This window comes from Xyrauchen texanus, chromosome 42 (genome assembly GCF_025860055.1).
Source record: "Xyrauchen texanus isolate HMW12.3.18 chromosome 42, RBS_HiC_50CHRs, whole genome shotgun sequence".
Taxonomy (NCBI): Eukaryota; Metazoa; Chordata; class Actinopteri; order Cypriniformes; family Catostomidae; genus Xyrauchen; species Xyrauchen texanus.
In genome coordinates, this window is record NC_068317.1 from 6859479 (window position 1) to 6887260 (window position 27782).

A 27782-nucleotide genomic window follows, 5' to 3' on the forward strand; every position below is an offset into this window, starting at 1 on the left:
TCGCGGGGGGCTGGAGCCTATCCCAGCTAACATTGGGCGAAAGGCGGGGGACACCCTGGACAGGTCGCCAGGTATGTGTACATTTGATTTGTAAATTGTTTTGTGTAAGTATGTTGTTTACTGTAATTGGTATATGTCTCCTCACTGTCATGACTGCTATGTTGCTCGGAACTGCACACAAGAATTTCACCTACTGTTGCACTTGTGTACATGGTAGTGTGACAATAAAGTGATTTGATTTGATTTTGATTTGATTTGACATGTGAAACGCAGGGCAGACAACAGGGAATCGTAACAGCTACTCTGTCATACGAATTGCTTCAAAGCTAATAGACACTAAATAAAAGAAACAAGCACAATACTCTAATTTTGATTAAATGGGGTCTTGAAGATGCTGTGTCCTGTTCTGATTGCTATTTTTGTAAATGTTTGACAGTACTGTGTTCTGTTGCAGGATGTAAATGGAAATGAATGGTAGGCTACAGGATGCATTTGAACACTGTGATGAGTGAGATTTTCAGATAAATTGCAGTGGTTTACTTTGATGTCTGGCAAATGACTTCCTGTCACCACACTGTTGAAGACATTCATCCAGCTGGTGTTGTTGACGTCAGCAATGAGATTGACGTGTTCCTATCATATATCTGTCCTAGCTGAAAACCTTCTTTTTTATAATTAAACAAATGACTTGTGGACATTCCTTTTCTACAAATATTTACCTTAGGCGTAACATATAAAAAATATGTTTAAAGACTATATTTAATATTTATAACCAAACACTAGGGCATGTTCAAATAACTTTTAGACTGCAATATTATCTCTTGTTTGTTCACTTTAAAAGTACATATTCACCTCACCCCCAGCTCCACAACTGCGTTCGGCTATGGAACGTCGCCTTGTTGTACCAACACAAAGAGGTACCAAAACACTTTCTCGGACTTTCAGCTTCATCATACCACATTGGTGGAATGACCTTCCCAACACCATTCGTGAAGCAGACTCACTCTGTGTCTTCAAAAAAGACTTAAAATGCATCTTTTCAAAGAGCACTTGACAAGTCACTAAAAAAACGTTGTAATATGGCACTTTTGTACCACTGTCTCCTTAAGATGATTCACTTATGTTTTCCTCTTTTGTAAATTGCTTTGTATAAATGCGTCTGCCAAATGAATAAATGTAAATGTAAAATGTAATACACTAAAAAATAAAAACATTCAAAGTAGTGCTGTTGCAGTTAACACATTAATTCATGTGATTAATTTAAAATGTATAACACATACAAATTTTTCTTAATTGCGATTAAGGTGTGTACAGATTTGACATTAGATTCTTGTAAGGAATTTTAGGAGTGCACATTGAATATCAGTTCAGGTCTGCAGTCGCTGTTCTTGATCCGGATCCTCATGAGAGGAGAGATGACATGACACACATAAACCAGAGTATATCATATAATTCCCCAACGTTTATTGTTCAACACATCATTATATATTGTTAAGCAAAGTAACACTTCCACTAGACTAACCAATAAAGTCATTATTTACCTTATCTGGACATGACATACATATTTGATATGAGATACATGAGGGCTTAGGACAGAGAGTACAGATACAAGAAACACATTTCTAAGAATGGCGACTCAACCTGATACGAAACAGGAAACAGCTTGCAATACATCAACTGTCCTGCAGAACAGGAATAACACAGTTGTACTGATTAAGAAGTTGTTGAGTGGCCTTATTATTTTACAAATCTGACATTTGGTATGCAATATTTATAAGGGAAATTTAAAGTGCCCTCATTCTCACACCATTATATGTAGGATATTTGGTATGTGACATTCGTTAACGTGTCCGTCTTCTAACACCAAAATATGTAAGGGTATTTGGTATGCAAAATTTTGAAGGGAATTTAGGGTCTCGAAATATGTGAGCTATGAACTAAATTAAACTGTCCTTATTGTACATTATTAGGTAATAAAATATATAATGGAATTAGTCACGTTTGACAACCATTATAAATTAGATAAATGACAAATAACTAGATTATTTGTCTAAATAGATTCTCCACCATTAAAATTGTAATACAACATTTCATTGTATCCGCTCACAATTTCTACTGTAAGGAATTTGCCTTAATAAGTTAATTATGATTAATTCACTTATTGGAGTGATATTATTCTCATGGCTTATTGAAAATTATATCACACATATTTAGGTCAAGCTTTTAAGTTAAATCTTTTAGAAACAGTGATTAGATTATTTATCAAAATATACCACAGTCATTCATCTTTGAATACAGACAAACTTTATTGCTATTCTAAACATAAATCTAATCTAACACATATATACATGAGACAAGTTGGTGAAAAGAGTGACAGAATGTGAAATAAATGATCAATACAGTGAAAATGAACTTTATAGAGTCTTTTGACAATCCCTTAAGAACCATTTATCCTTTTTTGAGTCTACATACACTCACCTAAAGGATTATTAGGAACACCATACTAATACTGTGTTTGACCCCCTTTCACCTTCAGAACTGCCTTAATTCCACGTGGCATTGATTCAACAAGTTGCTGAAAGCATTCTTTAGAAATGTTGGCCCATATTGATAGGATAGCATCTTGCAATTGATGGAGATTTGTGGGATGCACATCCAGGGCACAAAGCTCCCGTTCCACCACATCCCAAAGATGCTCTATTGGGTTGAGATCTGGTGACTGTGAGGGCCATTTTAGTACAGTGAACTCATTGTCATGTTCAAGAAACCAATTTGAAATGATTCGAGCTTTGTGACATGGTGCATTATCCTGCTGGAAGTAGCCATCAGAAGATGGATACATGGTGGCCATAAAGGGATGGACATGGTCAGAAACAATGCTCAGGTAGGCCGTGGCATTTAAACGATGCACAATTGGCACTAAGGGGCCTAAAGTGTGCCAAGAAAACATCCCCCACACCATTACACCACCACCACCATCCTGCACAGTGGTAAGGCATGATGGATCCATGTTCTCATTCTGTTTACGCCAAATTCTGACTCAACCATCTGAATGTCTCAACAGAAATCGAGACTCATCAGACCAGGCAACATTTTTCCAGTCTTCAACTGTCCAATTTTGGTGAGCTCTTGAAAATTGTAGCCTCTTTTTCCTATTTGTAGTGGAGATGAGTGGTACCCGGTGGGGTCTTCTGCTGTTGTAGCCCATCCGCCTCAAGGTTGTGCGTGTTGTGGCTTCACAAATGCTTTGCTGCATACCTTGGTTGTAACGAGTGGTTATTTCAGGCAAAGTTGCTCTTCTATCAGCTTGAATCAGTCAGCCCATTCTCCTCTGACCTCTAGCATCAACAAGGCATTTTCAGCCCACAGGACTGCCGCATACTGGATGTTTTTCCTTTTCACACCATTCTTTGTAAACCCTAGAAATGGTTGTGCGTGAAAATCCCAGTAACTGAGCAGATTGTGAAATACTCAGACCGGCCCGTCTGGCACCAACAACCATGCCACGCTCAAAATTGCTTAAATCACCTTTCTTTCCCATTCTGACATTCAGTTTGGAGTTCAGGAGATTGTCTTGACCAGGACCACACCCCTAAATGCATTGAAGCAACTGCCATGTGATTGGTTGATTATATAATTGCATTAATGAGAAATTGAACAGGTGTTCCTAATAATCCTTTAGGTGAGTGTATATTTGCTATCAGATTACCCAAATTTGGGCACATGTTCAGGGAGGCTGCAATTTATGGTGACTCTACCAACTTGGAGGAATACACAGCATCAGAGACCAGCTACATCAACAAGTGCATTGATGATGTCACCTTCTCCAAGACCACACGCTCCAACCAGAAGACATAGAGGACTGCGGAGGTGCTGCTGAGGACCCGAGACTCTGCCTTCAGTGCAGGTGACAAGGCTGCCCTAAGAACAGCAAGGGCCAAACTGTCTTGGGCCATTAGAGAGGCAAAGCACGCACATGCCCAGAGAACCACAGTCACTTCCAGGACAGCGGCAACACGCGGCGCATGTGGCAGGGCACCCAGGCCATCACCAACTACAGGACAATATCAGTTGCCTGTGACAAAGATGCCTCCCTTCCAGATGCGCTATATGACTTCTATGCTAGGTTTGGAGGACAGAACGACGTGGTGGCCACCCCTCCTCCCAATGACCAGGTGCTCTGTCTTACCACGGCTGATGTGAGGAAAACTCTATGTAGAGTCAACCCACGGAAGGCTGCTGGACCAGACAACATTCCTGGCAGAGTGCTCAGAGCTGGCAGATTTTCTTACTGACATCTTCAACATCTCTCTGAGCAGCGCCATTGTTCCAATATGCTACAAGGCCACCACCATCGTCCCCATGCCAAAGAAGTCTTCAGTGTCCTGCCTCAACGACTACTGTCCCGTCACACTCAAACCCATTATCATGAAGTGCTTTGAGAGGCTCATCATGAGGCACATTCAGACCCAGCTGCCCCCCTCACTAGACACACTGCAGTTTGCATATCATCCAAACTGTTTAACAGACAACACCATCGCCACCACCCTCCATCTGGCCCTCACCCACCTAGATAAAAAGGACTCATACTTTCGAATGCTGTTCATAGACTTAAGCTCAGCATTCAACACAATCATTCCTCATCACCTGATTGGAAAGCTAAACCTTCTGGGCCTGGACAACTCCCTCTGCAACTGGATCCTGGACTTCCTGACTGGGAGACCTCAGTCAGTCCGGATCAGGAACAGCATCTCCACCACCACCACCACCACACTGAGCACTCGGGCCGCCCAGGGCTGTGTGCTCAGTCCACTGCTGTTCACTCTGCTGACTCACGACTGTGCAGCAATGCACAGCTCGAACCACATCATTAAGTTTGCAGATGACATCATCGTGGTGGGTCTCATCAGCAAGAACGACAAGTCAACATACAGAGAGGAGGTGCAGCGGCTAACGGACTGGTGTAGAGCCAAGGACTTGTCTCTGAATATGGGCAAAACAAAAGAGATGATTGTTAACATTAGGAGAGCCCATAGTGACCGCTCTCCACTGAACATCGACGGCTCCTCTGTGGAGGTTGTCAAGAGCACTAAATTCCTTGGTGTTCACCTGGCAGAGAACCTTACCTGGTCCCTCAACACCAGCTCTATTACCAAGAAAGCACATCAGCGTCTCCACTTTCTTCGAAGGCCGAGGAAAGCACCCCCCATCCTCACTACATTCTATAGAAGGACTATTGAGAGCATCCTGAGCGGCTGCATCACTGCCTGGTTTGGGATTTGCACCATTTCGGACCGCAAAGCCCTGCAGAGGATAGTGAGGACAGCTGAGAAGATTATCGGTGTCTCTCTTCCCTCCATCAAAGACATTTACAAAAACACTGCATCCGCAATGCAACCAGCAATGTGGATGACCCCACACACCCCTCATACAAACTCTTCACCCTCCTGCCATCTGGCAAGAGGTACCGAAGCATTCGGGCCCTCAAGGCCAGACTGTGTAACAACTTCTTCCCCCAAGCCATCAGACTCCTCAATACTCAGGACACGTGTGTGTGTCAGTCCAGTTTCTGAGTTGCACTTTAATTATTGTCACTTTATATCTGGCTGCTACCTCAGTAACTGCTAGGTGCATAGAACACTATCTCATAGTATGTTATGTTTACATTTGGCATTTTTAGAAACTGTCATATTTTTGCACTACTGTGTACTGGTCGGTGCTGCACTGTCTCTCACTGTGCCTATTGTCCTGTTAATATTTAGTAATTTATTGTACTGTCCCGTATTTTGCACGTTCACTTCATATAGGTATGTTATTTAGTCTGTGTAGTCTCATGTGGTTCTGTGTTTGTCTTATGTTGTTTTATGTAGCACCATCGTCCTGGAGGAACATTGTCTCGTTTCACTGTGTACTGTACTAAGTGTATATAGTTGAACAACAATAAAAACCACTTGACTTGACTTGAGAGAAGACAGGGAGAATAGAGGGGAGGGGGAGGACGACAATACCAGTAAACACAGCCTAACCTAGGCCTCTTTGTGAAACTGGTCACACTCAGCCACCAAGCAAAGTCTTTTACCATTACTATCCGGCGTGCAACAATCAACTTTAGCTTTATTTTCAGTCCTACTTTTCCAATAGCATAGCAGATATCTCTTAGAGGACTCTTCAAATTTAGGGACATGGGCTGTGTGGAGTGATGACGAATGAGGGACTACAGGCTTTAGTGTATGCAAAGGGAAACTTGCGTGAATATTGATACCTCTATTGAGCCATTCATATTAAGCCATTCCCATTGTGGAAATTGGAGAGGCATGTAACTCTACGCGTGTCCTTCCACTGAATTACAAGTATATTCCCCTCAATCCTACACCACCTCATATGTTCTCATCTTTTGATGTCTTTAAATTCTGCAGGAAACAGTTTACGATTCACCCTTCATGTCCCACAGACATTAGTTCCCATTTCTAACAACTTAACCAAAGTACTGGTGATGTTTAAAAGTTATCAAACCAAGCATTTTGGCACTGGTCTTTGAATGTGACTTTGGCTGCAGTAAATTGCAAGATTTTGGTTAGGGTGAAAGAGCTACTGGCATTTTTGTTTGAGGTGGTCCATAATATAACACAACTTCCTAAGGCGATCCTGATTATCCTCTGTGGTAGGGTCTACAACATGTAGAGCTGCTAAAAGAGCCTTGTAGCATTCACGTGGCATAAACCCTCTCGTCCATGAACCCTGAAGTGACTTGGTTCCCCAATGACGATGGGAATCAAGGGAGAATTGAAAACCCCATGTAAATGAGCAACCCAAGAAATTTCTAAAATTAATCAGGGGTCACCTCCATCCAAGCTCCTTGGTAGCTGGAATGTGATGGACAGATTAGGATGAGCTCCCACCCCTGATGGTTTGTAAAGCTGCATATCTTAGCAACTACAGCCAAAAACAGCATGAAAAAGTCAATTTCTCGCATCATCATACAGCCTGACGCACGCTACATAAGTAATTATGTGACTTTCCTTTTGTGCAGGTGTTTAAATTTGAGTAACATGTCATTGAAAGCCATGTTTCCATTTGTTTTCCCATCCCATTGTTTTCCCATGCGGGTCCGCTCGCAAGGGGACAGTACCGTGGAAAATACGCACAGGGGGAAAAGTCCACGTGGGAGCCAGTCCTGTGGAGCACCTATTCCAGTACAGGGTAAATTGAGTACACGAATTGGTCTTGGTCGGGGAATTCCTCCGCTGAATTCGCGGACCAGAGGGCTAGGGAGGAGTCATTCAGGGAGCCAAGTTCGTGGGATCTCCTTGGGTAAAGGCACACTGTATTACCTCAGTGGAGGGAAAAGGTGCTATGTGCAAGTGGTCCACCCGGTCAGTTTGTCAGTGTGTACCGAGTTCTACCGGCTCGGACCTGAGAAAACACGAAATCGACTCAACCCTAAGATTGTAAAATCTCACAAAGGTATTGGGTGCTGCCCAACCCGCTGCTCTGCATATGTCTGCTAGGGAGGTGCCCCTGGCCAGTGCCCATGAGGATGCAACAATTCTTGTTGAGTGTGCTCGGACCTGCAAGGTGGTGTGGGGGGGGGGCACAGCTTGGGTGCGATAGGCCAACGTAATGGCGTCCACTACCAAGTGGGAAAGCCTCTGTTTGGAGACAGCGTTCCCTTTCAGCTGTCCACCAAAGCAGACTAAGAGCTGCTCAGAACATCTAAAGCTCTGCGTGTGGTCCAAGTAGATACGCAAAGCACATGACAGAGAATGCTTGCAGGTCCCCGACCCTTTTGATGGAAGCGAGCGCGATCAGGAGGGCCGTCTTCAAGGATATGGCCCTGAGTCCGACTGATTCTAGCGGCTCAAAGGGCTGTGAGCGGCGCACATGCCTGCAGAACCAATTAAGCCCGGGGAAGCATAGCGGACCTCCGTGCGTCAGGCTCAGACTGGGCGGAGACCCGAAGGTGGCGGCCCAGGCGAGTTATCCGCATCCGACGCCGCTGTTACGCTCTCCGATGCAGCGGTGATGTCATCATCCAATGCCGGGGAGCTCGAGAGACTGGACGGTAGGCCGTTAAGCAGACCGCACTAATCCCGAGCTCGGGGGAATCAGGCAAGCGTGCTGGGGAGGCGGGAGGTTTCGAGGGGATTTACCTGGCGAAAGCGTCCCGTTATTCTTCCCAGATCGTCTTTCATCGCCCACGGCGCCTGCCTCAATCCCGTAGGAAGGAGGCGAGGCAAGGGGGGCGGCTGAAATGGCTCTCTCTCACTACAAGAGAAAGCAGAGATCGCAACGCTGCCGCGGTTATGTTCTCACACTGAAAACATAACCCATTGGAGAGAATGCTCATCCCGAGCTCGGACGGAAACCAGCAAGCGTGCCGGGGAGGCGGGGGGTTTCGAGGGGGTTCACCTGGCGAAACGGCGCCCGTCATTGTCCCCAGATCATCTTCATCGCCCGCGGCGCATGCCTCAATCCCGTAGGAAGGAGGTGAGGCGCAGCGGGCGGCTGAAGTGGCTTTCTCTCACTACAAGAAAAAGCCTACGACCGCAATGCTGTCATGGCTATGTTCTTGTACTGAAAACATAGACCATTCATAAAAACGCTGCCTGCGTGTGATCGCAATCCAGGAATGCAAGGCAGTTTTTATGACCGTCAGAGATGGGGAGAATCACCGCATCCAGAAACTACACAGGGGCGGAAAAATCGTCTTTAAAAAGACGCGTCCTGAAAAGGACGTTCAACGCCGCTGTGTTTTGCTCTTTTAGAGCGAAATTACTCTTTTAGAATAACTCTTTCGAGTTGTCTGCACTGTTGAAGCGCCCAGGGGCAAGAATGCACAGCCGTGCACGAAGGAGAAAGCCGCTGTTGTGCGCCATAAATTCCAACAGCATGCAGAGCGTCAGAGGATTTAAACAGGAACTTGGTGTGTAACTCGCAGCAGACTGCATGCACGACCATCGGCTCCGAAGAAATTTTCTGAATGAACTCCCGTATTTGCGCCGCTTAAACACCCGTATGTCCGGGGGCGGGATATGCAAATACCGGCTGCCAACTTCTCATTGGCCTTTTTTCATAGATCAGAGGTGTATATCGGCGCTCAAGAGAGACCCCTAGTGTCGCTTCTCTGACACAATGTGGAGAGAGCGACAGAAGGGGAACATTCATTCTTATGCAGGCTATATATGCTAATTCTAAATAATGTGTTAACATGAACATTACTACACTTATATTAGCTATACATTGCTTAACATTTTATTGTCTATTAAGTATTTGTTAGTTTATTAATTAGAGTACTTATAAAGTATTAACAATTTTCATAGTATCCTAACGAAAGGAACATTAATTACACCAATTAATTTAAACACAAATTTAACATCAAGTTACTATACCATGGTTCTTAGAAATGTACTGTACACAGTACCAATTCCTTCATAAATTCACAGTATGCCCACTAGAGCTGAAATGATTAGTCGACATTATCGACAATAAAAAATTGTTGACAAAAATTTTCGTTGTTTGAACTAATTTAACGTAACATGAGATCACATTAAACTCTAATGATGAGAGCAGCAATGCAGTTTGCACAAGACTGATGAGAAGAAGAAACACAGATCACAGTCCAGATGCTCTCTAAACTTTCCAAACATCTTCAGGTGATGTAGATCACAAAGTATGTAGGAATTATAAAACAATTTATAAAAATAAGTAAATACAGAAGCACTCTCGTCGTGGAATAAGCAGAGCCGGAGGTCTTTAAAGGAAACACCCGGCATTACATCTTTAATGCAGTTATATTTAATGCAGTTATAATTACAATAAAGTTCTAATAATATGGATGCAGATCATGTATATAACTACAAACTCCGAAACTGGGAGTTCACACTTTTCTGTGTGGTCAGGGCCTCTTCTATGAGTTGCACAAATGTCCTGATCTAAGGGGGAGAGGTTGAAACTGGACCCTGCTGATGCACACTCTGTCGCAGGACACTTGTCCCTCGAGCGTGCACGCTTGCTGCAGCAAGATTATAACGTAATGGCTTGCAGCTTATTGAATCATAATATATATATCACTGTGAAATTTCACTTATCATGAAGACAATTGGCAATAATCAGCTTTATTAATATGAGAGAGTTTGTTTTTTGTGAGTTAAAGATGGATTGAAGTGAACAGAAAGGTGAGAGAGGTGTAGTCTTCACCCCATTATACACGGCAATAAAATACGTTTTTGATTTGATTTTGGCTTGTTTTACAATAAAAGTATCTAAAACTTGTTTAAAACAACAGAAATTGTCTTAAGCAGCTATACTGCAGAAGATAAAATTGTTATCTGAGAATGTTGAATATAATAATATATTATTATATGTTAATATATAATATAAGAATCCTTTTAAAAAAGATGCATTCACCTGAGAAGCAGCATATAAGATATTTAGACTTGCTTTTAGAGAACAGATCTTGAATGTAATGTAAGTGTATTTTGTATTTACTGCACTCGCAGAATTATAACCAAGTAAAAAATACACTTATATACAAAATACACATATATTTAAGATACATCATCTTAAAGCAAGTCTAAATATCTTATATGTTGCTTCTCAAGTAAATGTGTCTTGTTTTTTAGACAATTTTAAATGGAAAACAAGACAAAAACTCGATAACAATATGATTTTTTGCACTGAATATCTTAATTTCTTAATTACTGAATTAAACTTAATTAAAAAATTGTTCCCGTTAATTCAGTGAATATCTTTTAGAGATATTTTTAAAAGATTATTTTATCCTCTTTATTGTTAGTAAGCACATTTAATACAACCTTTTAAGTCGGGCCACAAGAAGAATAATCAGTAATGAGCTAATGATTAATCGTTACAATAATCGGCAAACGGTCGAATAATTGTTCTAATATTCATTAGATTAATCGATTGCCAAAATAATCATTAGTTGCAGCCCTAATGCCCACCTCTTCAGGCATTACTACACCACTGCCTCAGACTTACCACGAGTCTTGGAGGTCTCAACAATGTGGCTCTTCAGTCTCGCAGGGATGGACCTGCTTCTCCAGGTCCAACTAAACAGCATGCAGCCTGAACATGTCCTCACCTGTGCTAGACACAAATCCAACATAATAAAAATGTGTCGTAATTAAAGAAATATCTCCACTTTACAGCATTATAAACAACACCAACTTCCAAATTATCTGTGATTTTAAATCAGGTTACCAAATACATGTGATGCATCAGATAGATAAAGCATGAAAAGAAAAGTTTCAAGAAACAAAGTTATGGAAGGTCCAAACTCAAATATAGGCCTACCACACACCCATTCAAGGACTACCAGACTAAAAAATCTGTTAGCTTGCTAGATGTTTTAATTTAAACCAGGACAGATCTTTAAAATAAGGCATAGGCTGATTAACAATGACAAAAAAGTAAAACATTCGAGTCATGTTTGCTTTCGTGCATATTAATCTATCACATGCCACCCTTTTCACAAATAAATCTGACTTTTGAAGCTCCAAATATCACAGACAGTCAGCACAATCATCCTCCATATGACATTAGCGGTTACATTAATGTCTTCTAAAGCAATACGATTGCTTTTGGTGCGAAAAAGATCAATCAACAATATTCCTGTGTCCCAAAATGCTGATTATGGGTTTCTGGATGATGGCCAAATATTGCAAATAGAAGCATTTTAGTTATTTTGTTGAGTCTTTATCCATCGATGGAAGAACTGAGTAGACTAACCTGAAAAGCTTTATACAGCACAGCTCTAAAGTTGGACAAGTTTTGGCAACTGTAGATAATTATGTTTATTTTAAATCATAAATGAGTGTTGTTTTTTGCAAATAAATACAGAAATCTTTTGGGGGAGCATGTCCCGACCAGGGGCGTCGGACTGGGGGGGTAAAGGGTACCGAGTACCCAGGGCCCGAGGCAGGGGGGGCCCCTTAGAAGTCAGTTTTCTATACATACATATTTGGTACGGGGGCCCAGCAAGATGGTTTGTACCCAGGGCCCAAAATTTGGTGCTACGCCCCTGCCCCGGACCACTCTAGATATAAGGATTATTTGGCAGATTTCTGTGGGTACCCTCAGATTAAATCCTGCAGGTGCCCCTGTCAAAAAGTTCTTCTTATGCTCCAACAGCAGGAAGCGCGCATGCGCACTCACAGCACCATCAGTACCAGCGCAACACAGCGATGCCCCAGCCTGCTCTTGTGTTTGTGATTGCTTCGTGAAGATTTGTTTACAAAGATCTTTAGATTATCGTCATACGTTCTGGTTGATGCTTTCTCTTCCGTGCCATACACATAATCTGAGTCGCGGATGTTATATAGGTCTAACAGGAATAAACATCTGTTATTTATAGTCCAGGCCTTAACAGAGCGCATAGCATCCTTTACATCAGGACTGATCGGGGATTGTGTATTTTGTATTGCGGTTTCGGGGGTTTCATGCGTATAAAGGTGTAAAGATCTGTTCAGTGGGATGCACATCAGTGCTTTGCCGTATTCTCTCTCCGTTATAATGGCGGCTCTATATCAGGGCACGGACGCGTCCTCACCGGATAAATATCTGGCGTTAAAAGACGTCAGAGAGGTGAAAGAGGAGACAACTCTGGATGAGAAGCTCTTTCTGCTGGCCTGCGAGAAGGGTGAGTTCATTCATCACTTCAGAGAACATAAACTGTATGCACAAAAATAAAATTCACACCTTAATTGCAATACTAAATAAGAATATTTTTTGAAGGGTTCTTATTTTAGGTGTAATGTTTTATCATGTTTATAATGTTCTATTAGGTTGTATTATTATTGTAAAATGTTTGACATGGTATTATTTACTGTTCTTATTTATTATGATTTCTTAAGATTCAGTAGGCCTATATACTAAAGATAGTAGAACTATTTGCAACATTTTTGACAAATTGACAGATTGGCAAGCTGAAATGAAAATTTGTGAATTTCAAAATGTCTTAGTATTTGATATGTTGCCTTTTTGTTTTAATAACAGCATGTTCGAGTTGACATAAACTCCACAAGTTTGTGCAAAGCCTGATGGTCCCTGTTATCCCTGCATGGTCTGAGAATGTTTCAAAGAGCATGATTTTGTGCCACAAATTTGCTTACATTTCATACAGACAAGGGCTAGTTGTCACGACCGTGAATGTGTCTCAGGATACACCGATTTTTTTTTTTTGGGGGGGGTTACTTAAAATATACAGTATATGTAGCATATTTGCATCACACATTTAAGTAAATTCAACTTATGGTCATTTTATGACAGCATATAGAAAACCTTTGTTAGTTATATACAAATGTATCAATTTATTCAAATGTATTTAGTTAAAAAATTAATTTCACATACATAACATTTAATAGCACATTGTTTCAAATGAACTTTAATATTACTGTTTCTAATGTATTTAATTCGCTCAAATAAAATAATGGCTGAGGTCAGTCATTAAATTTGATTCCCCGAATAAGTGCAGATAAAGCTGCTCTTCATTCCCAGGCGCAAGTAAAAATGACATGGATAGAACAGGATCCAACTTCACCGAAGGGAACACTATTCACCCTAATGGTGACATAACACTAAACATCTAATTACAGTAAAAAATTAAATATAGTCAATAATATTAAAAAGAGATAAAAGCTCTATGAAGGCTCAAGTGGACTGACTAGTTTATATTTTCTTTGTTTGATGTCAGAAAACAGTGCTTCTGCATCAAAACAGTCATCTCCGATGGTAACAGCTTTATACTTTTATTAGTTGATTATTTGAATGCTTGTAACAATTTTTTTTAGATATTGTTATGTTGAAAAGACTGTTTGAGCTGCTGATTCATTATGACAATTATGCAAACGTCATACGGCCGTGCGTGTCTGAGCTCAGCCTAGTGTAGTCAAACCAGTTTGATTGTAAGACAATAAGTTCCTTTAACCAAATAAACATGCTTAAATTATTCAAACGCAAGGGCTTATGGGTATTCCCCACAACCTCAGTTCTGTACTTAAGTTAGTAGTTTGAGTTAGAAGTACTTTTAGTTACTTTTTACTTTAGAATTTTTAAGCCAAAAAAGTTAAAGGAAATCACAATTGATCTTTTGCTTTATGTATCACTCTAAGTTCAACTTATGTTGAACACATTCATGTAAATTAAGTAAAGCTAAAAATGTAATAAATATGTACATTTGGATAAGCTTTAATTATTCATTATTTATTATGGTTGTTGAGTCAACAAATTGTATTTATTTATTTCAATTTCAAAGTCTTTGTTACAAAAATGCCAAATTTTTCACAGTTTTTGCCTAGGGAAAAAGATACAGTTCACTGAATATGCATTTATCTTTTTTCTGACAACTTGCCCCACTTTCAGGGAATTTTCTCACACTATATGGTGTACGTTGTCACAATGGAACCAGTGCCATAGGTTACTTGTGATTTTTAGGTGGGATGAATTCCATCTTCACTCCATCAAAACTAAATCTATACCTCTCTATATTTATATATAAATCTACACCTGCATTAAACAGGCTATTATTGTCTTTTCAGACAAATTTGAATTGTAAAACAATAATGAGACACAAAATGATTAAAGAAAGAAAAAAAAGGAAAAGGTAATGTAAAGTATTATAACATTGTTTTTCTTAAATTTGGACACTACAGTTTTAATTGATAAATTGTATATACCCGTATTTATGACATTTAAAACACGTGAAATTCGGCCTTGCTAAAATTGTGATAACCTGTGATGCCCTCATGAAAAACAGATTTGTCCCTAGAACTCATTTAACCTTTCAGTAAAAATTATATATAATAGTTTAAGCTTGCCTGAATATATGCCAGTGTGGTTTGATTATGTTTGCTTGTTTACCCAAGAGCTGTAAAAACAATATTATTAAAGTGAAAATTTACTGCGCAGGGTAGAATTCCACACACACACACACACACACACACACACACACACACACACACACACACACACACACACACACACACACATGTTGTGTTTCCATGTTTTATGGGGACTTTCCATAGACATAATGGTTTTTATACTGTACAAACTTTATATTCAATCCCCTAAACCTAACCCTACCCCTAAACCTAACCCTCACAGAAAACTTTCTGCATTTTTACATTTTCAAAAAACACAATTTAGTATGATTTATAAGCTGTTTTCCTCATGGGGACCGACAAAATGTCCCCACAAGGTCAAAAATTTCGGGTTTTACTATCTTTATGGGGACATTTGGTCCCCACAAAGTGATAAATACACGCTCACACATACACACACACACACACACACACACACACACACACACACACACATGTTGTGTTTCCATGTTTTATGGGGACTTTCCATAGACATAATGGTTTTTATACTGTACAAACTTTATATTCTATCCCCTAAACCTAACTCTACCCCTAAACCTGACCCTCACAGAAAACTTTCTGCATTTTTACCTTTTCAAAAAACATAATTTAGTATGATTTATAAGCTGTTTTCCTCATGGGGACCGACAAAATGTCCCCACAAGGTAAAAAATTTCAGGTTTTACTATCCTTATGGGGACATTTGGTCCCCACAAAGTGATAAATACACGCTCACACACACACACACACACACACACACACACACACACACACACACACATACACACACACACACATGTTGTGTTTCCATGTTTTATGGGGACTTTCCATAGACATAATGGTTTTTATACTGTACAAACTTTATATTCTATCCCCTAAACCTAACCCTACCCCTAAACCTAACCCTCTCAGAAAACTTTCTGCATTTTTACATTTTCAAAAAACATAATTTAGTATGATTTATAAGCTGTTTTCCTCATGGGGACCGACAAAATGTCCCCACAAGGTCAAAAATTTCGGCTTTTACTATCCTTATGGGGACATTTGGTCCCCACAAAGTGATAAATACACGCTCACACATACACACACACACACACACACACACACACACGTTGTGTTTCCATGTTTTATGGGGACTTTCCATAGACATAATGGTTTTATACTGTACAAACTTTATATTCTATCCCCTAAACCTAACCCTACCCCTAAACCTAACCCTCACAGAAAACATTCAGCATTTTTACATTTTCAAAAAACATAATTTAGTATGATTTATAAGCTGTTTTCCTCATGGGGACCGACAAAATGTCCCCACAAGGTAAAAAATTTCGGGTTTTACTATCCTTATGGGGACTTTTGGTCCCCACAAAGTGATAAATACACGCTCACACACACACACACACACACACACACACACATACACACACACACACACACACACACATACACACACACACACTAACCATAAGCAAATTATCCATCCATATACAGTAGATGACAATTAGTATGTTTCTGTTCAGCACATTACCTATGAACATTTTCTACTAACGTTTGACGACTAGAAAGTGTCCAAATACTTTTTGTCTTAATTTTGCAAAGTATTTGTATTGTTTTACCATTTTAAATCTTAAAAACTTGTTCGGTTTTATTTTGTTAAGTGTTTTGCTTGAAAAGTGTGCCTCTTTCTATACAACACAATTCCACTTTTTGGTTTGATATTTTAATATTTAATGCAGTGCCATTTATACATTAATAAGTGTGGCTTTTTAAGTGTCCAAACACTTTTTGCAGTGACTGTAGTTCTATGTAGTGTTAACCAGCAGCGCATAGTTTATTTCCAAGCATTCCAGAAAAACAGATTTTTTTCCTTTCATTTGCTTACATTGTGCAGACAAGAGTCAATTGCCATTCTTACCATATAAAGAAATCCTAAACATGACTCTGGGAAGGATATCTCTCCTTTAAGAGCTTCATTATTTTTCCTTGACAGTGTGCTCTTGGTGATAACCTGTGTAGGTGTGTTATATATACATGAATATGCACTGATGTATTATTATTACCTGACAACATTTTTAAGGGGACTACTACATGGTGAAAAAGCTTCTTGAGGAGAAACGACATGGTGAATTAAACATTAATTGTGTGGATGTGCTGGGAAGAGATGCCGTCACCATTTCAATCGAAAATGAGAATCTAGACATATTGCAGTTGCTGCTGGACCATGGCTGCCAGGTATACACACACCTATGTTATCATAGCATAACAGTATGAACATAACATTAGATGAAACCAATCTGTTCATTTCAAAAGAATGTGTATGTGTATGTGTTTCAGGCCACAGATGCATTATTAGTGGCTATTGATTCAGAAGTTGTAGGAGCTGTTGACATACTGCTAAACCATCGGCCTAGACGCTCTTCCAAGCCTTCTATTGCGGTTGGTCTCTTTTGCCATTATTATTTTATCACGTTCTTATCTCTTATGACAGTTTTTTTTTTTTGTTTCAGGATTCAAAAGTTAACATTTATTAATTGTTCGTGTTTTTGACCCCTTTGTCTCCTCAATTACAGAATTTTTATCAGCTTTTTAAGGGGTGTTCACACCTTTGCAATGACAAAGCGAGCCTAACTTGTTAATTTTCAATGAGAATTGCAGATTTCCAGCAATATGAGCAACAGTGGCCATTTGCCATACAATGTGAGCATGATGCAAAGTCGAGATAAATTCACACAAATGAGCAGTGAGTCAGTGACACAATGCAGCGACTAACAATGGGAGTAAAGACAATGGAGCTCTCGTGATTCATATCCTTTGAGATGCTGCAGTCAGTTGTAGGCAAGATAGAGAAGGCAAAGGAATGTTCCAGGTTCAATACAACTTAAGCTCATTCGACAGCATTTGTAGAATAAAATTGATTATGACAAAAAATTATTTTGACTCTTTTCAAAAGTGACTAGAAACGATAAACGTGTCATTTTCTTTTATTTTTATGAAAGAAATGTAACAACTCTAAATAAAATCATGTAAAAGCATAAAAGTTGTGCATTTTGGGTGGGTTTTGGGGTATTTAGACCGTAATATTATTTTTCTTATTATTTACTAATTTATTTATCTACTGCATATGACCTTGAAAATTGACTCTTTGATTTTTTTTTTTTATATAATATTTTCTCAAATACTGAACCAGTCTTCATAAACTATATACCATTTGACAGCTTAAAGTCTCAAGAATCAAACTTTGCTATCCATTTAAAAAAAATATAAAGTATAAAAACGAAATGGCTGCATAGAGCTACTTATTCATGCCTGGTTGAAGAGAAGATGATTTCTAGATGTTCATTTAGATATATATTTAAACATTATCAAAGACTACTTTTGACAAAGTTTAGAATTTTTTATTTGTTTGATGTTATTTTTATCAGTTTTTGCATACCTGAAATGGGTAGAATAACAAGTAATAACCTAATTTATCCCTGGTTGTAACAAGATGAATGTGTGTGTGTGTGTGTGTGTGTGTTTGTTTAGCATTGTAGATGTGTTATGCTGTCACGACACACACAAACACAGATGACAGGTTGAACCCAGTTTCGGGAGCTTTGTTAAAGATACTCTACAGCTAAGTCAACAGTTATACGAGGAATTGGTGACTTAGATTTAGAATGACAGAGTTTGTGTTTCCATGGAGAATACTGGTAGATGGTCACTCCAGGAAGTCGATGGAAGAAGATGAAACTTTGTAATATCGAAGATGAGGGATACAAGGGCACTAATGTAGCTTCATGATGGAAGTCCAATGAGCAGGTAAGTATGAGAGTTCCTTGCGGAGACTAGAAAAGGATGGAGTGGCATGGTGAGTATTTATAGAAGTGAGGTAATTGTGTGATGGATTGGGATCAGAGAGAGGATGCCGTTCCGAGCCACTCATAATCTTTCTTCTGGGCCTTACCCCTCCCAGTCGACGAGGTACTCGAGACAACCTCTTTGACGTCGAGAGTCCAGGATCTCACACATGGCGTAGACTGAGCCATGGTCTAGGAGCAGTGGTGGAGGGGGAACAAAGTTTCCACACTCTCCAGAGCAGTGGGAAGAGCTTTCATGGGACCAGACGACATGCCTTGGAGAACCGGTCCACAGCGATTAGCACACATGTGAAGCCATCTGAGGAAGGAAGGTCGGTGATGAAATCCACTCCTAGGTGTGACCAGAGTTGATGAGGAATAGGTAATGGTACCAGTTTGCCAGAAGGAAGAAGATGGGGGGACTTTGAGATGGTGCAATCAGGGCAGGACTGGATGAATCGTTGAAAATCACAAGACATTCGGGGTCACCAATAACTGTCCTTGAGAAGCGAGAGGGTCTGGTGGACTCCAGGATGTCCTGTTCCCAGGGAGGAGTGGACTGTCTCCATTAATTACAGGCAGAGAGGAGTGGGGACATAGGTGCATCTCTCCGGGCAACCTGGCAGAGGGGGCTCGGCGTTGGTGGCCTCAGAGATCTGGCTGTCCAGGCTCCATTGGATGGCATGATGGTCTCAGAGAGGATGGCATGATGGTCTCAGGTGTAGTGGTGATGGAATCTGGAGCATGTAGTTGGGAGAGAGCATACACCTTGGTGTTCTTGGACCCTGGACGATATGTTATGTGGAAGTGGATCCTGGTGAAGAAGCATGCCCACCAGGCCTGACGGGGGCTCAACCGTCATTCATCCCTGAGGTATTCCATGTTACGATGGTCTTTGATGACTTGAAAATGTGATGGGAACCCTCCAGCCAGTGGCGCCATTCCTCGAGCACCAGCTTGATGGACAGAAGCTTCCGGTTGCCGATGTCATAGTTCTGCTCTTTCGAGGACAGCTTGCATGAGAAGAAAGCGCAAGGGTGCAGTTTGGTGGGATTTGTTTACTTCAACCACGAAAGGTAGTTCAGGATTGGGGTGTACGAAGATGGGAGCTGAGGTGAAGGCATTCTTGAGCCATTGGAATGCGGCGGCTGCAGACTTAGGCTAGGACAGGGACTTGGAATGTAGGAGCGAAGTGAGGGGTGCAAGAGGGTGCTGTAATTTCGGCATCAAGTTTTTATTATAAAGGGGCATAGCTTTCGCAACTGTGTACTCAATACTCACTACTCACGAGTACATTTAGATGAGCTACTCTTCTACTCTTACTTTTTTTAAGAAGTAACAGTACTTTAACTTATGTTTTTCTTTTTCAGTACTCTTTCCACCCCTGGAAATCAGAAAATGTATTAACTTTGTTGGAATAAATATTAAAATAAAACTAAATAAACTGAAAAGAAAACACTGAAAAAAAATAAATTGAAATGACAAATAAAAATGGAAATGAAAAGAATTCAAACACTGTAATTAAATATGCATAATTTATCTTGTTCAGGTAATACTTCCATCTATGTATTGTTTTTATTAGTGGAATTTTCTTTCTGCTGAATTATTTCATCTGATTTCTTCTCAGTGGGAGTGACATGAAAGTGAATTCTTGTTCCTAAATTGGATCTCCTTGTCCTTCTTGTTTTGTAGAAATTGATGCAGCGCATCCAAAACCCAGAGTATTCCACCACCATGGATGTTGCTCCAGTTATTCTTGCTGCCCACAGGAACAATTATGAGATTTTGACAATGCTCTTGAAGCAGGACATCTCTCTGCCCCGACCCCATGCTGTAGGTTGCGAGTGCACCCTCTGTAATGCCAAGAACAAGAAGGACAGTCTTCGTCACTCAAGGTAAACACTTTTTCTGTGCAAACAATAAAATTAATGAAAGGTTCATTTAACTTGCATATTTCTGTAATCTCAAAAGCATTTTAAAGACCCAAACTGATGACTTAATGTCAACATTAAAAGGCTTTCACAACCCATTGTATTTCCCTAAAATTATGCATTTAAATTTCAGACAAACAGATAGTCCCACCCCAATTGAGTTCCAGACCCTTGTTTAGAAAGTCCTCCTTCATCCCTCTCCATCTGTGTCTTTTGCAGGTTTCGTCTAGATATCTACAGGTGCCTTGCCAGCCCATCGTTGATCATGCTGACAGAGGAAGACCCAATTCTGAGAGCATTTGAACTCAGCGCTGACCTGAGAGAGCTGAGTCTGGTGGAAGTGGAGTTTCGGTAAGGCAAGAGTGATTAGTAAAAAAAAAATCAAATAAAAATATCTGATTAATGGAGATTACTGATTGGTTTTGATAACAAAGTAGATAGTCTCGGGTTACTTAACTGTAACTCCTGTTCCCTGATAAAAGCGGAACGAGATGCTGTGCTGATTTAGCGCTTTGGGAACAACTTTAGGTGTATTGAAATTGACTAGAATTTATTGCCTCTGCTAATGACCTCATTGGATGCACCTGTAGCAGGCCTATAAATAGATCCATCACAAGTGTATTGTCAAGTATTTTGTCTGACGAGCAGTCCTGGGTCATCCCAGTGCAGCAATGAAGCGCAGCATCACGTTCCGAATTTATCAGGGTACAGGAGTTAGAGTTATGTATCCCTATCAAAAAGCTACACTTTGATGCTGCTTTGAGAATACCCACGCCGCCGCACTGTGGATGTCCGGACCCTTACGGTTGTGTAGTTGTGCTCTCAAGAGCGTGAAGGGTCTCAGACATGAGCTTGTGATGTTGACTCAAGGACATAAGAGCCCGGAGTGGCATGAACATCCAAACTATAAAATCTTATGAATGTGTGCGGAGAGGACCAACCTGCCGCATCACAAACATGCTGCAGAGGGACACCTCTAGCCAAGGCTTTAGAGGTGGTGATCCCTCTGGTAGATTAAGCCCTGATACCTACTGGCGAAGCTTGACCGCGCACCTCGAAGGCCAGGGCAATAGCGTCCCTCACCCAATACGACACAGTCTGCTTGGTGGCGGCCGCCCCCCTGTTGCGGCCCCCATGGCAAATGAATAGTTGCCCTGACTTACGCCACTGGCTAGTGCGGCGGACATAAGTCTGAAGGGCATGGACTGGACAAAGTCTGTGAAGACTTTCCTGCTCCGGTGTTGTAAACGGCGGGGAGCAGAAGGCTTCGAGAGTGACCAGATGTATAGTCAAGAAAGGAACCTTTGGCAAGTAGTCAGGATGAGGGTGCAAAATTGCTTTAGCCATTCCTGGGGCAAAATCTAAGCAGGCTGGCAAGACAGACAGAGCCTGTAGATCCCCAATTCTTTTTAGAGAAGTAATTGCCATAAGAAAAACCATCTTGAGAGTCAGAATTTTATCAGACGCTGACTCTAGAGGTTTGAAGGGGGTCTCAACCAGACCCTCAAGGACCTGGTCCTAGCAGGAGGTCTCCCCAATGGTACCCCGTCAATCCAGGCGTGGCAAGCCGATAGAGAGGCCACGTAAACCCTGAGAGTGGCAGGGCATGTGCCTGCTGCCAATTTTTCCTGCAGAAAGTCCAGAACTGAAGAAATCTGGCAGTTAACTGGATCTGCATTATGTGCACTGCACCATCTTTCAAAGACACCCCATTTATTGGCGTAACGTCTTCTAGTAGAGGGAGCCATAGTACTTAGAATGATCTCGATAACTTAAGGTGAAAACCCAGTGTCCCTCAGTTGGTACCTTTCAGGGGCCAAAAATGAAGGTTCCACAGCTTGGGCCGGGGATGAAATATTGTCCCCTGCACCTGGGACAGAAGGTCCCTCCTGTCAGAAATCGCCCAAGGCAGGCCATCGAGGAGAGACGTTATCTCCGAGAACCATAGCTTGTTCGGCCAACGCGGCACTATCAGTAAGAGGCAAGTCCCTTGCTGGCGAACTCTGGCCAAGACTCCCGGGAGCAGAGAAACCGGAGGAAACACATACAGGCGCAGTCTGGGCCATGTATGTGCCATCGTGTCCAGACCCAGGGGGGCTGGGTGAATCAGAGAGAAGTATAGGGGACATTGCGCTATCTGTTGGGAGGCGAAGAGGTCCACTTCCACTCTGTAAAATTTCACCCAGATTTGTTCCACTACCTCGGGGTGGAGTTTCCACTCCCCCGTCGGTATTTTCTGTCAGGACAGTAAATCTGCTCCCACATTCAGGCATCCAGGGATATAAACTGCTCTGATTGACAGGAGCTTGCCCTGGGCCCAAAGGAGAATCTGCCATGCCAGTCTGTTGAGCTGGTATGAATGTAGACCTCCTTGATGGTTTATGTAAGAGACTTCTACTGTGTTATCCACCCGCACCAGGACATGGCAGCCTCTCAAATACTGGTGGAAGTATTTCAGAGCCAGAAATACGGCCATCAACTCGTGGCAGTTGATGTGCCAATCGAGCTAATGACCCTCCCATTCCCCTTGAGCTGGATGACCACTTAAGACCAAACCCCAGGCCATCCGGGAGGAGTCTATCATTAGCAATTTGCAATGGCAATACGCACCTAGAGTGGGACCCAAAGTGAGGAACCGGGGTCTGAACCACACAGAAAGGGTACGAAGCGTGCGGCGCGTAACCCTTATCTGCCTTGGGGGACTGGCCCTTGGATGAAATCCCCTGGCTTTGGGCCACAACTGAAATGGTCTTATGTGCAGGGGGATCACCTGATGCCATGAGACCTAGTATTCGTTGATACTGATGAACAGTGCAACCTTGGCCTTGCCTGACTATGCTCAGGGTGTTCTGAATGGACACGATTCGAGCGGGAGACAATTGTACCCGCATCATGATCGAATTCCATACAACGTGGAAGAGTGGGAGAGAGAACGCTCTTTTTGATGTTGAGTCTCAGACCCAGAGAAACCAGATGAGCTAAGACGATATCCCTCTGCTGAACTGCCAGTTCTTGTGACTGTGCTAGAATCAGCCAGTCATCTATGTAATTCAGAATGCGGATGTCCCAGAGTCGCAAAGGAGCCAGTGCTGCATCCATGCATTTCGTCAATGTCCAGGGTGATAGGGCTAGGCTGAATGGAAGAACCCGATATTGGAAATCTTCGCCCCCGAAAGTGAACCTCAGGAACTTCCTGTGTTGTGGCAGAATACCTATATGAAAATATGCATCCATGAGATCGATCGTGACCAACCAATTGTGATGTTGGATTTGAGACTTGACCGTCTTGACAGTTAGCATCTTGAAATTGAACGCCCTGATTGAACGATTCAAGCCTCAAAAGTCTAAAATCGGACGCAACCCCTCACCCTTCTTTTGAACTAGGAAGTATCTGTTGTAGTAACCTGACTCTTTCTCTGGAAGGGTAACATGTTCTATGGCCCCTTTGACCAAAAGATTTTGCAGTTCGTTCCACAGAGGACATGCTTGTTCTGGTTTCACGTTAGTGGAGACCACGCCATTGAAACGCTGAGGACGGCAATCAAATTGAATTCTGTAGCCTTTTTCTACTGTTCTTAGAACCCACATAGAAACACCTGGCAGTAGCTTCCGCGCTGCCAGGTTCTCTGAGATGGGTACCAATTTTGACACTTCCTGTTGAGGGGATGTCGAGTATTCCGCATCCTACACTAAGGCAGGAAGCAACAGAACACCCAACATTTTGCTGGAAACCTCTAACTCCTGAAACTCCAGAGGCGGCAGGAATGGAGAGGTTTCGTGGGGGTATCGGGAAAGTACCCGGTGAATGCTTCACACGCCCCTACCCGAGGGGGGCTACCCCCACAAGGCTGGGCAACGAGCCGCCCCCCCAGTCTCTACGAGGGGGAGCACGACTCGCCACACTTTGTATTTGAGCCTCCCTTCTAGAAGGACCGGGGTGGGGCTGGGTGGCTGACGGCCCCTCCCTCTGAGTGCAGCGAGGAAGGAGTTGCCAGAAGGCTGCCTCGTGACTCTTTGCATCCTGGAACCTGGTGATAACTACATTCATAGCATCACCAAATAAGCCAGAAGGCGAAACCGGGACATCAAGGAGGAAAACTTTGTCCTTGTCTCCGATGCCCGACAGGTTGAGCCATAAGTGTCTCTCCATGCTGACTAAAGCAGACAAAGACCAGCCAATGGTGCGAGCCGTCTGCTTGGTCAAGCGAAGTGACAGATCCTTGGCTCGACGAAGCTCAGAGAAAGCCTCTTCTTCGACCGTGGTGCCCGCACTCATCTTACATCATCCAGTGCATAACCTCAGTCGATTAAGACACCTCCACTCTCTCCATGAAGCTTCAGCTACCGGTGGTATATTCTCACTGGCTGGTAGCTTCATGGAGATGTTTGGGGGCAGCCCCTGGAGTCTCTCCTGCCACGTAGTTGTGCGCATAGTGCTAGCTGTGATGAAATTTGCTGGCAGCACATGGTGGATGAAGGCCTTCCTTGATGAAAATATTTGTTCTGCTGGTTGATGGCTAAAGATGGGGTGTCTGTGGTTGCTGGTTTGGCGGGATCTCTCTCTTTTGTTTGCTGCGGCTCTCCTCACATCTGGAGTTGCATTACCTGCCAGAATGTAAAGACTGTCATGTTGGTGGGTCTAAGGCACCCTGTGATCATTCTGCAAGTATGGTTGAGGGCGGAGTCAAGCTTGGAGGCATGTGCTGATCCCTCCCACACTGGACAGGCATAATATGCAGTAGAGTAGCAGAGGGCTAATGTAGTAGTCTTCATTATTTGAGGATGAGCACCCCGTGTAGTAGAAGCCAGTTTGTTGATGATGTTATTTTTAGTGCACACTTTCGACTCAATGTCCATCTTGAAGGACAGGTTGCTATCCAGGATGAAACCGAGGTACACAGATAACTCACAGAACTCTAAAAGAACTCCATTCCAGCTCACTTTCCACTGCAGTTTAGCCTCACGGTTCCTTATGTGAAATGCGCTGACTTGGATCATGTCAATACCTAGGTCATCAGCATAGATGATCCTTACTGCATCATCACTTCTTGGTTGGTCATTTGTGTAGATGTTGAATAAGAGTGGTGCCAGGACACCACTGTTCTTGAGTCTTCGCCATCTGCTCTTCTTACCACCTAACTCAACAAAGAAAATCCTATTTTCCAGCATGCTCTTAATCAGTTCTGTTTGGCGGATGTCTCTCGTTATGTCCAAGATCTTCTGAAGTGAGCACCTATGGTTGAATGTGAACTCTGCAGACAGGTCATCAAAGACAACACCTGTCACCATCCCGCTCCCCTGTATCCATCTTCAAAATGCTGTATGAGGTTGAGAACTTGGCTGGTGGTTGACTTTCCAGGGTGGAAGCCTGCCTGTTCAAAGATGAGGCGTTCATCAACTGGTGCAAGATGATTCAAGAGGAGGTGCTCAAACAGCTTTTGTAGCATAGAAGTGATATGGGTCCGTAGGTCTTAGGAACATTTTAGGAAAATTATTTGTTAACATGCAGTGGTTGAACAGTTCTAGAAGCCATTCCTTTCCTTCTGGGCCAAGATGTTTAATTTCCTCTGTTGCAATCTTGTCTTGACCCATGGCTTTCTCTGGTGGTAAAATGGCTATTCCAGTCTCCAGTTTCTCCATGGTAAAGGGCTTTGTGAATCCAGGGTCATCAGGGTACTTCTTTCTTTCAAGATTGTTCTGTCCTTTCTGTCCTTTTTGCTTCTTTCCACACTTATCATTCTGAAGCAGTTGGTTGCTAACTTGTTTGGCCTCCACTTTGGGTTGCTGAGGCACTGCTGTAGGGTCACCATGAAGCTTCCTGATTAAGTTCCATCCCTTCTTGCTTTTTCTAGACATGTCAGTTGTCTCTACCAGATTAGCCCAGGTCTTCCGCCACTCTTAGGAGATGTTCTGCATAACCATGGGGCGGCTGTGGCTCAGGCGGTAGAGCTGATCGCAGGGTTGGCAGTTCGATTCCTGGCCCACACAACTCCACATGCCGAAGTGTCCTTGGGCAAGACACTGAACCCCAAGGTGCTCCCAATGGCAGGCTAGCGCCTTGCATGGCAGCTCTGCCGCCTTGGTGTATGAGTGTGTGTGTGAATGGGTGATTGGGACACAGTGTAAAGCGCTTTGGTAACCTCTGAGGTTAAAGAGCTATATAAGTGCAGACCATTTACCATTTACCATAACAGTCTCACCTATTTCGACTTTTTCCTCTGATCAGTTTCAAACATGGTGAGATAGTTCTTGTAGAGCTCAGTGGTGTCATAGGACAAGCCTGGGATGTACTGAACTCTTCATCCTCTAGGGATGTGACTTGTAGCTGCTTTCTTCACAGTCTCACTGAACTCATCGTTGCATGAGGGGTTTGGCATGATGTGAATCATCTTTTCTTCCACTTCAGCACTGAAACATTCCCAATCTGCTTAATTGTAGTTGAAGTGCCACCTGAATGGTACTGTGTTGGGGACAACAACAGCATGGACTTCAATTCCAACAGGGCAATGTTGAGAGTTGGGTATCGGTTTGGGTACAATCTTCTGACACTGGCCTGCAATACTGTCTGATACAGCAATGAGTTCAGGGTTGTAGCCACACTTCCAGCGTGCACTATGGAATGATGGTTGTAGCTTGGAGTTGTGAATGAGACTCAACTGATTGTAGTTCATCCACTCATCAACTGCCTCTCCATCCTTGTTGGTGCTGGGGTAGCCCCATTGGGTGCTGTGACTATTGAAGTCTCCTATAGCTATACGTGGCTTACCATGCAAGTCTGGAAGTGCCTTTCTTGCTACAAAGGCCCTATTTGGAGGTTTGTACACAGATGTAACTTCAATGTTGCTTAGTTCGACTGTTAGCACTTCAATGTTGTCAGAAAGGTGAGTGGCTTCAACTGTTATGCCTGTCTTAACAAAGACTTCACTTCCATACTATCGACGAGGTCTTTCGATAACTAGGTCAGAGCCAGGAATCTTGGGGTGGATGTTATTGCTCCCTCTATGTGCCTCCTGAAGGCAGAGGACGTCACATTGTCTTCTGCCACATAAGTCAGCTGAGTCACGACTAGCGACTTTTGTACAAAAAGTAGCAGTGTAGCGTTACAAACCATTACATGGCTGATTTTATGTCTCATG

The 27782-nt window shown here is 42.3% G+C and overlaps 1 protein-coding gene across 1 annotated transcript in view; it reads left to right on the forward strand.

Annotated features, from left to right (window-relative positions):
* The first annotated feature begins 12193 nt into the window (after positions 1–12193).
* LOC127635260 (short transient receptor potential channel 1-like) overlaps positions 12194–27782 on the forward strand; it is a 42923-nt gene continuing 27334 nt past the window's right edge. Inside the window, exons 1-5 of the mRNA XM_052115170.1 lie at positions 12194–12658; positions 16954–17108; positions 17211–17312; positions 20408–20610; positions 20866–20997. Coding sequence (XP_051971130.1) covers positions 12493–12658; positions 16954–17108; positions 17211–17312; positions 20408–20610; positions 20866–20997 — 758 coding nt within the window. The 5' untranslated portion in view covers positions 12194–12492. The remainder of the gene's footprint in view (positions 12659–16953; positions 17109–17210; positions 17313–20407; positions 20611–20865; positions 20998–27782) is intronic.